This window comes from Parus major, chromosome 1, assembly GCF_001522545.3.
Source record: "Parus major isolate Abel chromosome 1, Parus_major1.1, whole genome shotgun sequence".
Classification (NCBI taxonomy): Eukaryota; Metazoa; Chordata; class Aves; order Passeriformes; family Paridae; genus Parus; species Parus major.
The window spans coordinates 70,034,806-70,047,048 of record NC_031768.1 but is presented as its reverse complement, the minus strand read 5'-3'; the positions used below and the strand labels follow the sequence as shown (position 1 = coordinate 70,047,048).

Genomic DNA, 12,243 nt, shown 5'->3' with positions numbered 1-12,243 from the left:
ACTATGCCTTAAAATTCTACTCATCTTATAAATAGGACTAGTTGCAATTGTGAAGGTGTTGTATAGATAAGCTTGGAATTGTTCCAGAGATGACAACATAATATAGCATCTCTCACAAGATTATAACAAAAATACCTTTTAACTCATGGAAATTGTGATTCAAATGATCTGTTAAAAGAATTTAATAAGTTACTAAGAATGATTTAAATACGCAGTCTTCAACAGAAGTAATTCACAAGAGAGATGTGAAACAAATCTTTACTTGAGTTTCTGTGAAATTCCCCCTATGAAGATAACAGGCACATATTATACATTCCCTCATGAATCACAGATATACTAAAAAGACAGAAAATGTGAACAACTTCCAACATGATCACTCTTGCTTTAGAGCTTCTACGTGCACCTCAGTTCATCTGCATGAAACATCTCTTGGAGGAGTTGTCTGAACATTGTTTTTTAAAACAAAATGCTGTAGATGTTGAGTTTTGAACTATGACCCATAATTATACTGCTTTCAGAAGCCTCACTAAGTGCAAATACTTTAAAAACTGCTTGCCAGGAAAATAATACTTTCAAAATAATAGGGATCATAATTAAAAAATGAACAAACAAACCAATTATGTTATTTACTGTTTTTTGACTTCAGTGGCCCCCTGTATGACAAAAATACCCATTCTCTTTTAATTACTTTTTACAAATAAGCATACCAGAACAAAACAACAAGGCATAAAGGAAAATAAGAGCTTTATTTAGAGGAAGTGATTGCTTTATTTATATTTCTAGGAAAAATGGGACTTAGAAGGATTTTGGCCAACAACATCCGGACAGGAGGGAATGTAAGCAAGGCATAGTTCTGGCAATGTACAGGCTTGATGGTCATAGGGAATTAAGAAAGTTGTGGAGAGAGTTGCTTATAGGCAAGGCAACAATATGTATAGAACAGATGGTAGATATTTTCATTAGAATAGCTCCTCTTCTTAAAATCCTGAATAAGATTCAGGTGTCATTGTTATGGCTTGCTTATCAACTTTCAAAACTGAAATATCTAGAATTATCTTTGGTAATCCAAGAAAGCTGCTAATTAAGATCTCCAAGATTCCTTTTCTTAACTACTTAAAAGCCTTATTCAATCCTAGAAAAAAAGAGCAATGCAGCACTTTCAATTTATATCCTGAGCAACAGTGAATCAACTTAGTGCAAAAAACTTGTCAAACCTCTTCAATAATGAGTACTGATAAATATGTTACATATAAAAGAAACATACAGACTTTATAGTCAGTTATCAAATCATTAAGAGCAACATTGGTATCAAACAGTTTAAATTATGTTTTACCTAAATAAGCATAATTCTATGACAGTTTATCAGCAGATGAAAATAATACAGTCAGCTTTTGCAGTTGTGTTCCAGTCGTGGATAAGTAGTCAGTGAAGAACAGCATGTTTCCAGCTAGCACTGCTGAAAAATAGGACCAGATTTTTTGAGATATCTGTCTTTCAAGGATCATGTAAGGAGGTTTCAACCTCCAGAAGACCCTAAATTCTCTTTGTAATATGTCTTCTTCAGGAGAAAAATAAAAAAAAAAATTAAAAACTTTAAAAGAAAAGAAAAACCAAGGTTTCCAAAGTTACATAAGTTCTGTGAGAGCAGATTCCGGTAGAATGGTTTGCTGATCCTCATCCTAGTTTAATTTTTTTACACCAAGGAATAGTAACATCAGTAGCTTCAGATCAGGGGTTCAGTTTAAAGTCTTTAGAGCTTGTTGGAATTTATTGAGATAGTTGGATTATGAAGCTGTTCTGCATTGTTAAGCATGAAATCAGCTTCACTCAGAAAGCATGGGAATATGGTGAAAGTCAAAATGGCTTATGCAGTATGAAAACAGAATTACAGTCAAAATTCTGCTTAGAGACTATTTTCATGTCTATAACATTAATCTGAACTGCTGTTACAATAAGAGTGTTTGTGCTGTCTGTTTTTTTCAGACTGGGACAACATTCCAAGGGAACAGATCAGTGTCAGTACCTCATACATTGCTTTAGCCCTAATAATCACCATTTAGAAAACTACTGCTTTCCATAGTCAAATCATGTACAGTTTTCTTATCAGCATTTTAATATTTCATTTTCAAGTGATGGTATTTTTTTCATAAGAGGCATTGGAAGAAGAAAACAGTGCTAAGGAAGCATGATGACTCTAAGAAGAGTTTGATCTTGTTTTCACAGGGAAAACCCTGAAGCCAGTTTCATAAACTTAATGACATTGTAAAATCATTTAGCTTTTCCTTCTTTATTTTTCCCAGAAGCCTTTCATTAAAAACCCCATTTTTGTCCAAATAAATTCTTTCTTATCTTTAAGATAAAAGGCAGAATGTATTTCTTGAAAGTCTTTGTCCGCAAGAAGATGATTATTTGCATAACTTTAATTGCTGTCCAGCTAGGCTATAATAAAGGAAGATATACCATAGGAGAAATTAGTAGAAAGATAAATCTGAAAATTCATTGAAGTATTTTTGAGGTGATTAAGTCTTGCTATGATCAAGGATATACAATATTTATTCCAAGGGGTTTAAAGTAGGAACGTTTACTTCCTGAAGTATAGAAATTTTAGCTATCAGTGAATCTGATCATATCAAGACATACATGCTACTTTATTTCAATGTAAAATTTGGTTAGATAGATAAGATTTAGAGGATGACAAATGGCTGCTAAAGTTTTGTGCAGCAGGTCTGCAGAAGACACCCCCAGTCCTGATGGACAGCTTGAACATGTACCTGCAGTGTATCCTTGTGACACTGAGCACTAAGAGGGGGCTGGAATATGATGGAGCTGTGAGCCAGAGGAGGAGGTGCCCACAGGGAGCTGTTCAGATGGCCAGGGAGTGAAGCACATGAAGTATTACAGTCTGAAGAGGTTGTGTTTGTTTAACCTGCAAGAAAAGAAAGCTTAAGGAGAGCTTCTAACTTGCACCTGATACTAGGAGGGCTAGAGACAAAGTAAATCATGGAATCATTAAGGTTAAAAAAGACCTCCAGGGTCAAGTCCAACCTTTGACCAAATACCACCATGCCAACTAAAGCATATTACAATGTTCCACATCTCATTTTTTGGACAGTTTTGAATCCACTTCCCTGGGTAGCCTGTTCCAAGGTTTAACTGCTCTTTTAGTGGAGAAATTTTTCCTAATATCAAACCTGAACTTTCCTTGCTTGAGGCCATTTCCTGCTGTCCAATCACTAACATGAGTCCAGACTCAGGGTGCACAAGAAGAGGGCAAAAGGAAATGGTCCTGGCTTGCAGAGAAGCAAAATACAACTAGATAGAGGGGGCAGGGGAGAATTACCATTGTTAGAATGGTTAACCATGGGAACAAATTGCTCAGGGAGGCTGCTAAATCCCCTTCCTCAGAGGTAGTAAAATTTCACCTGGACAAGACCCTGAGCATCTTTATCTAACTTCCAACAAAACTGACCCTTATGTGGTTAGGAAGTGGGACTTATAGAGCTGGCCTCTGGCTTGCATTCTTCTGTGATTCCATCTTGCCCAGTCTTCAGCTGACACACTGAAAAGGCTCACATTGCTTACAGACCCCATGTCAGACTTTCTGGTCTGATCCAGAAGTGCTAGATACTCTAGGACATCTGAAATAAGCTGAAGGCCGGGCACAAAAGAATGTATAATGGTAGTAGACAGTGATGTTGTGAACTGAATCGTGCCCCATCTGTTCAGCAGGTCCTCTCACACTGTCCTCTGCCCAGATCTAGTATATATGCTTAGAATACTGCTGAAACACAGTGCAGGAGCTGACCTTATGGAAGTACACTCATGGCTTTCTTTTTTTAAAAGAAAGAAAAAAGGGGGAAGAAGAATATCCATTACACAGATGATAAAGTAGTTAAAGTACCCGCTTAGGAAGGAGAGACTCAGCTCAGCTATCCTCTCTGCATACAGGATTTCAAATTATCATGCCTCATCTCCTTTAGTATTTTCTTTTTCACCTTATCTATCTGAGAACTGTGTTTCAGCTTTTCCTGTTGAAGTTCTTCATCATGAAACAAAATTTGTATTCATTAAGCCTGTGAGGAAAGGTGACCAATTTTTTAAGATCTCTAGACTTGTGTTCAATCACAGATAACAACAAAGTATAAACAGTAGTGACGATGAGGCACTCTTGCTTTGATCTGAGAGGATATAACTGTTTCATCCATTGAATAAAAGGAAAACTGAGAGAAAAAGAGGAAACAGGAGCAGCAAGTGTTCTATTAATTATTATAGTTGTTGTTCAAAGCTATGAGAGATGTATGATATGGACATAAAATGTGTATGTGCAATATGCTGCATATTGTCTGTAATAATGCCTTTGTTCTAATGAAATACCATACTGTTCCATATGAAAATATAACTAATTTTATGTTTCTGAAAGTAAGGACTTTACATTTATTGGAATTGTATTCTATCACTCATGGAATGAGAACTGAATCTGTAGGAGTATTACATTTTTAATACACTTTTAATGAGATCTTATTTTAAGTAAGGTGCTTTAGTTTAATAAAAATTAACTAAAAAAGGAAATTGCATAGGAATACCAAAGATCACTCACCATTTTGGTTTATACCCAATACTTCAGTGATTCTAGGTGGTAGGAGAAGAGCAAAGCATACAGAGTAGCTGACAGCTGTAGGTTAATTGGAAATGGCAGATAAAGTAAAGAAAGTAAGAAATAAGAGATATGAAATTACTTATTGATAGAAGGAAGTCCAATGTTGGAAAGCCTTTTCCTCTGAAAGATCTAAGGACACTAAAATGCTTAGAATTTGGCAGAACTAACTATTTGAAGAGTCTGCTTTCTGGTAACACATTTACTCTCCTCAAATTTCATTGGCATTAAGCATTTGTGGATATTTATTTCATGGCAGGCCCTGTATTTGACAGAAGATCCTTTGCTGTCTGGTACATCTCTATTTGTGTTAGCGCTCAGACACACACATAATCATAGATTGATTATAATGCAGGTGCTTTATTGAATCGCGCGGGAGCTAGGGGTATCAGCAACCCAAATCTAGCTCCATCATCTTTGTCCAAAGTGCACATATTTATACAATTTCAGCTGTAGCAGTAATCACTATAACAACCTTATCAATATTGCTTCATTAATATTGCTTCATTAACTTTATCGATATTGCTTCATGAGAGTTAGCTCATCCTTGTACGAACATGTACAAATCTTATCTCTGGGTGGGTATCGTGGAGACCCCAAGTACCAGCTCCCTTTACCATAAACATTTCAGCTTGCTAGACCATCCCTAATACCAAGCATTTTTGTGGCCTACTTCTACATGATTTTCAGAAACATTTAACCCCATAGTAACATTTGTATTGGCCTGGAATTCAAAGGTTGTGTAGCTGTAGAAGGCAGTTTATTAAAATGCTTTTCAACTGAAATGGAGTCACTACACCAAAGGGCTTCCTTCCCTGAAAAATCTGTAGGGAAGTAAAGAGTGAGGACAAATGAAAACAAAGACTGTTTAGCAATATGACAGTTTCTTTTTGGAAAAAAAAAAGTTCAAACAAATAGTTTTCAAACAAATACTTTCTATAACCTGCATTCAGCTGGGTTGCATTTTTAATTGTAGGATTTTATCAGCAAATGTGATTATATAATATTAGTTGACTTACATGTAGTTAATATACTAGTGTGGTAAACAAAACACATTCAGGCATTAGGAGATTACACTTTCAGATACTGAGTTTGGCTTCTGTTTGTGAGTTGAAAATTAATCTCACTGGGATTATGATATAATTAGTGTTATTGCAATATAGCTAGTTTATGTGTATTGTGGAATACCATTAAGAGAAATTAATGGCTACTTTTCATTACATAAACTTATTCCCATTTATGTAAAAGCCTGTTATTTCTTTTTGAAACCCTGAGATATCTCTTGCATGAATAAAACATACGCTTGAATTTTGTTAACCCTAGGATTCCCTCTTAAGATTAAAGATACATCAATTTTTATCCATACCATTCTCTGATAGTGAAGATTATCTATAGGAAAATACTTGTCTCACATTAGTGGGGTACTTGTGATAAGAAAACTATAGACCTAAAGATTCTTGTTAAAGATTTATTCAAGTGTTCGAGGTCCAGGATTAAACAGTGTAAATGCCAATCCAGCATGGCATGGCATGAGTTGGAATTTCAAAGAGCGACAAGTTAAAGTACTTTTGGAATGTATAAAATGTTCAGTGAGTGCTCTCACAGTGCCTGTAGAGTTTTTCCTTAATTGAGCTAGCTTTAGAAATCATGGGGTTGGATGAATGGGAAGGATGTGGGACCAGCCCCTGCAGCACTGGTAAAGTTGATAACATCCATTTTACTCAGGCCTTTGATTTGTTTGAATACACAGGGACCTAGCTACTCTGCATAAGTGGCCAGTTTCATTATTGTTGCTGGGCACAAACAAGAAGAATCAGTCACTGAAACATAAAATGGCTCAGATTGGAAGGGACCTTAAATAAAACCTGAACCAAGATTCTCTAGGAAACTACTGACAGGGATCTATCGCTGCCTCACTTACCCAGAACTATTTCTTTTGCTGAAAAAAAAAAAAAATTAAAAATACCATTTAAGACCTTTTCACTTGACAAAGATATTTTCTGATCTCACTTTTTGCAACATACCTATCAGAAATAAAGTCACGGGCTTCAGAATAGCTTTAGAGAAGAGCTAAATTGGGGTCCATAAGGCTGTGCTTGGGTGCACGTGTGCAGCAAAGCATAAGATAATGCAGAGCTCAGCCTTCTATCCTGACTATTTTCAAGCAGAATCAGTATTGGGCTTTATGCCTTAAAATTGTTACCCTAGTTTAGGACATTACAGCTTCTCTAACTCTTTCTGTGTTTAGTGGGCAGTTAAAATCAAGGCTGTGCATCTGCTGAGTGAAGCAATAAGCAATTTGTATGGATCCTCATGCTGTGCTTCTCTCATACCAGCCTCCAACCAGATTTTGTGAAGTACCTGCATGTATTTCTCATTTCATAGCAGTATCAATCATCTGTCAGCTAATGCTCATTTTACATAAGATCTAAAAATAAATAAATAAATAAATAAAAATTCCTCTTTCTTTTGAGAATCCCTGCCTAGAATATATTTAACATTTATGTGGTCAGATATAGGAAACAGGTTCTTAATGGGAAGGAAGCAATTCAGTGACTCTCAGTCCTCTGGATAGTCTGTGAAATACATTTATTAAAACTTGCTGAAAAGGAGTCTTAACTGCTTTGACTATTCTCTGTAATTTTAATTCTGAACATAGATTTATGATGACAACTCTATGTAATAGATACTCAGGCTCGATGTGGTGTGAATTTTAATTGATCAGGTTATTAGAAGAGGGAATATTAAGAGTTTGATTTTTATCTACTTACCAAGCCAACACTGTAGAACTTGAAGTTTTAGTGAACTTAGGATCTAGAAGTATGCACAGATTCTCTTGCTCATATTTTTTTTCATTTTTGGAGTACCAGAATCAATTGCAAATATTCTTATAGCTTCTTGAAACCCTTAGTAACATGATCAGTAACATTTGTTAGGTATGTGGAGCCAAACTGGCATCTTTTATGAAGATCTGAAGTCCTGCTCTTACATGGGATGTTTGTAATTTTAAGGCATTTGGTCCTCCCTAATGAAAAGGGATGATGCTTCAAAGACTTTGATAATCAGTTTCTGTTTTATATATCTATATCTATATATCTATATCTACATATATATATATATATATATATATATAAGATAGATTAATTCTGATCGAAGCAGTTTAAACACTAAGAACATGAATGTTTGGATCAATTTGTGTGGGATTTTCTAGATTCCCTGGAAACCCAAGTATAAAGGAAGACTCCAGTCATGGTTTTAAACAACAAATTAGATCATGTTAATAGATTTACCCAATTTCAGAACTTACAAGGCCACTATCCTTAGACTATCTTAGTGCTTCATGAGCTTAAGTGTACTTCAGTGAATCATTAAATTAAATTAAAATTATTAATAATTTATATAGAAAATTGAATAATTATGATTAAATTATTCCATTATTCTACTGTGTTTTGCAGGTCCTAAAATGGTAGAATTCCACAGTCAGCAATTTCAGATCAACTCAAAGGATGGAAAGCCACTTTTCACAGTGGATGAAAATGAAGTTGTAATTGGCACAGATAAGCTTCGAGTCACAGGTTTGTAATGGTTTAGGAAATGCTCAGATAATACCCATGTGAAAAGCACAATAAGAATGGCATTTTTAAATATGTTATTATGTCTGAATTCAAATTCTTGTTTTGCCTCATTAGGAAACAGAAATATGAAGATAATCTGACCTTTTTCAATAAATAATCAGTAAGAATTTTTAACACAAAATAATAAATAAATATATATAAATATAAATAGATACATATATATATAAAATATGTAAACATTTCTGTATGTATGTTTTATTTTAAAGCCATTAGTAATAGGAACTTTAGTGGTGCATCTTTTTATTAATTATTTAATGTTTCCAGTGCATGCTGTCTGAGGCTGAAAAAATTCTAGATATTCCATTCTGAGTAGTAACAAGTCTGATCTGTAAAAACTTGAGAGAGAGAAATATCTCTCTGATATTTTTATATGATTTTATCTTTCAAAGTGAAAGCTACTGTATTGCTGTTTCGTGAGTAGCACATATGTCACAGGAAGATATTTGTAGTGTATTTAAATGTCACCTGTCAAGAGAAAAGTTTGTCTTAGGCTGTTTCTTCAAATCACTGAAGTACTCATTTACACAGTAATACGTCAAAATTATCACATGAAAAGCTACTTCCTTTCATGCTACCTGTTAAAGTCAACCTTCATTTTCTAGGTGTAAGGTTGCATTAAAATAGATACATCAAGGTGTGATTTCTCTTTGAGCAGAAGAATCCATCAAAAGAAATACTGAAATTACTCTGTAGTTTCTTTTCAATTCATTTTATAATATTTTTTACTTGTTTGCAACTATCATGCTTGGCCTTTGCTGGTTACAGGTCCTCTGAAATCTTGAGGTCTTCGTTTTAATAAATAGATTCATATTATATCACTGTCAAAACTATAAATATGGCAGTAACTATACAATTAGTGTTTGAAAGCCAAAGTTAAGTTATAATAAACGTGTTAATAAATTTTGTTTATGCCTGAGGGTCTTATCTTAAGGTTTTTTATTTTTTAACCTAATTGAAATTACAACTTTGTTTAACCAGGAAACCCTATCAAATAATTATTGTTTGCCCAAGGGATGCTAAACTTTAATAGAAAAGCGTGTTTAACAAAGATATGAAAAACTGCATAATTGTTAACTGATTTGGAATAGGTCTATCTCTGCTCAAAGTAAGTAAAAATCATTCATATATGAGTTGAAATTGTTATGTTAATATTAATGACTCACTCATCCAATATTAATCTTTACAGTGCATTTATAATTATTTACTTCAGCAGGTACTGTACTAAGACACACTTCCTATTTCTTTTTTTACACTGTAGTAAAATTCAAAAGCAAATACATTAAAGTCAGTGAGGTTATTTCAGTGTAAAATTAATGTAAGTGAGAGGAGATTCATGCCTACTTTGCTTCAAATTAACTTATTAAAATTGTGATTTAAATGATACTATTAGCATGAAGGATAAATTATTGTGATTCAAATGATACTATTAGCATGAAGGATAAATTAGTAATACTTTGCATACTGAGATTATTTTTAAAGATTTTTGATGGAGAACAAGATCAATGTGAAATAAATTTTGAAAAGTTCATACCATAAAAAACAGATGATCCTGGGCTTAAAATACGCCAAGAACATTTTGGAGTCTTTTATGTACAGTGTAGAGAACTATTTGATTTTACTTCTCCTTATTTATGTGAATTATGAAAAGCTCAGTAATAGTTTTTAAGAAAACCTGACAATTTTCAACTAAAATATAATATAGCAGAGGGCAAATGGAGCATTTGATTTACAATATTTCAAGACTAAGGAAAAGGTCTAAGAGTAATACAATCCAATCCAACACCTCGAGAATTGTCACATTCCTACCATTAATATGTTTCAACTCATACTATTTCACTCAGACATTCTCTGGCTCCTGTGTAGAATAGAGTAGTGCAAATCAAAGAAGGACAAACACCTGGGGGAAGCCTCAACCAGGAGTGTGCCTCCGATTCCCCGCAGGGTCGCTGGCAGGTGTGGGTGGCCACGTTCCCCTGGAGCGCGGAGAGACGTGGGCACCTGCCCCGGGCAGAGCTCTTGCTGTTCTCTGCTTTGGGGAGGGCTCCAGGGCTTGTCATCTCCCTTGGATATAGTGGCTGAGCTCAGGTGCTCAAACATGAACATCCAGCTGCAGTGTGAAACGCCCTGGGGCATGTGAGACACCACATGGTATCACTTTATCTCCAAGAGATGCTTCCTGTGATCGTGGCAGCTGGAGCCCAGGCAGGATGCACAAGGGTGTTCCAGATGACACAGAGTCCATACGATTAGGCAAAGAAACACTACCTCTGGCTCATCTGTGGCAGCTACATGTTTCACTGGATATCAGACTGAGGCTCAGCTTAACCCTTTGTGACAGTGACTGCACCTGAAGGAGCATGGACTACAGCTGCATCTTCTTTAGTATTATTTCAGTAAGGACCTGCATTTTGCAGGCATTTGTTATGTTGCTGTGGTGGTACCGAACATCCGTGATTTGTTCTGGGAAGGTTTTGTACATTCAGCTGCCATTGGTGACAGTGAAACCACCTTGTAACTGTATTGGCTGGCAAAGAGCCAGCTGCGTAATAATGTTGTCATGGCAGGCTCTTAGAAACATAGAATTGTAAAGGTTAGAGAAGATCTCTAAGATAACACCCAGCCATTAACCTAACACTGCTATGTTTGCCACTAAACCACATCCCCAAGTGCCACATCTACGCTTTTTATTCCTTTTCCTTAAAGGAAAGCTGGCAGGGTAGAGAGGATCAGTATTTTTATGGAGAAGCATATTTATAGCACCCTTTCTCCAGTTTACTACTTGCCCTTCTGCTTGTTTGCCTTTTATCAAAATCCCCTGAAGTATTTGCTGAGTATTGTCTGTGATTTTCTAGTGCTCTGTTCTGTGCAAAGGTTTTCAGTTTGTGCAGCTAATGCTGAAGTGCGATGTGACAGTGTGTGTTTAATTTAAACACTTCTGCTCAGAAGGTAAGTTAAGTAGGAGGCAATTTGAGGGTGTGAGTAAACATTCTGTTAGATTTTGAGAAGGCAAATGGTCCTTGCCTGATAGGGTGCGTGGGGTGTTAATGAGTCTTGCTGACTTCAGTCCTCTCATTGAGAAAATTAATGTCTTTTTTTTGCATATTTTATACATAAATTAAAATGTCTTAATAAACAGCCTATAAAACAGTAAATATATTAGTAGTCCTATCACAATTAAAAAGATAAAGTATGAAATTAAGACAGGAAATCAATTTAGGGGCATTTTCCAAAAAAAGTTGTCCAGAGATTTTTTTTTGTATTAATGGCATACTGTTATAACTTAATGCTGTTTGATGAAGAGGTTTTACTCACATTAAAGACAAAGTTCGACTCTTGCTTAAAGATGACAGCTCTAGAATATGGAAATAAGCCTTTTCATTCCATTTTACACCACCTGCCCACCGCCTAGAACATTAACACTGATGTTCCCTGTTCTCTTTCTTCCATCAGCCCCTATTTCCATGAAACTAATACTATCTTTGTAAGCACTTACTTGTCTTTATAGAATCATAGGATCTTAGAATCACTTAGGTTGGAAAAGAACTCTTAAGATCACCAAGGTGAACCATTAACCCAGCACTTCTAAGTCACTAAATCACGTCCCCAAGTGCCACATCTGCACTTTTGACATATCAGAACATCCCTGCAAAATATCTTAGCTGCACCAAATCAGCATTTTCTGATAAACATTTTTAATTCCTTTAGGTGCAGAATAATCTTAATGAAAATGAAATGAAATGTTAATGAAGCAGGGTTAAAGCCCTGTCTGAATTAATAAATTTTAAGTTTTCCAGTATTATATTCATGCCAGTTTTTAATTTACAGAAAGATTAATCTATTCAAATTGATGAGGAGGGTATCAAAAGCTAAATAAAATTTAAATTCAAGCTTAGTAAATCAATGAATCCTCAAATTGCTGAAGTGATTTGATATAGTAATTCTTGTATCTTGTTT

At 35.1% G+C, this 12,243-nt stretch overlaps 1 protein-coding gene across 4 annotated transcripts in view; it reads left to right on the top strand.

Moving 5' to 3' along the window:
* Positions 1 to 12,243, top strand: part of SGCG (sarcoglycan gamma) — a 106,497-nt gene that overhangs the window by 71,055 nt on the left and 23,199 nt on the right. For all 4 annotated transcript variants that reach the window (XM_015627734.3, XM_015627725.3, XM_015627704.3 and 1 more), the window contains one exon: positions 8,110 to 8,229. In XM_015627734.3, the coding sequence (XP_015483220.1) occupies positions 8,110 to 8,229 (120 nt within the window). The remainder of the gene's footprint in view (positions 1 to 8,109; positions 8,230 to 12,243) is intronic.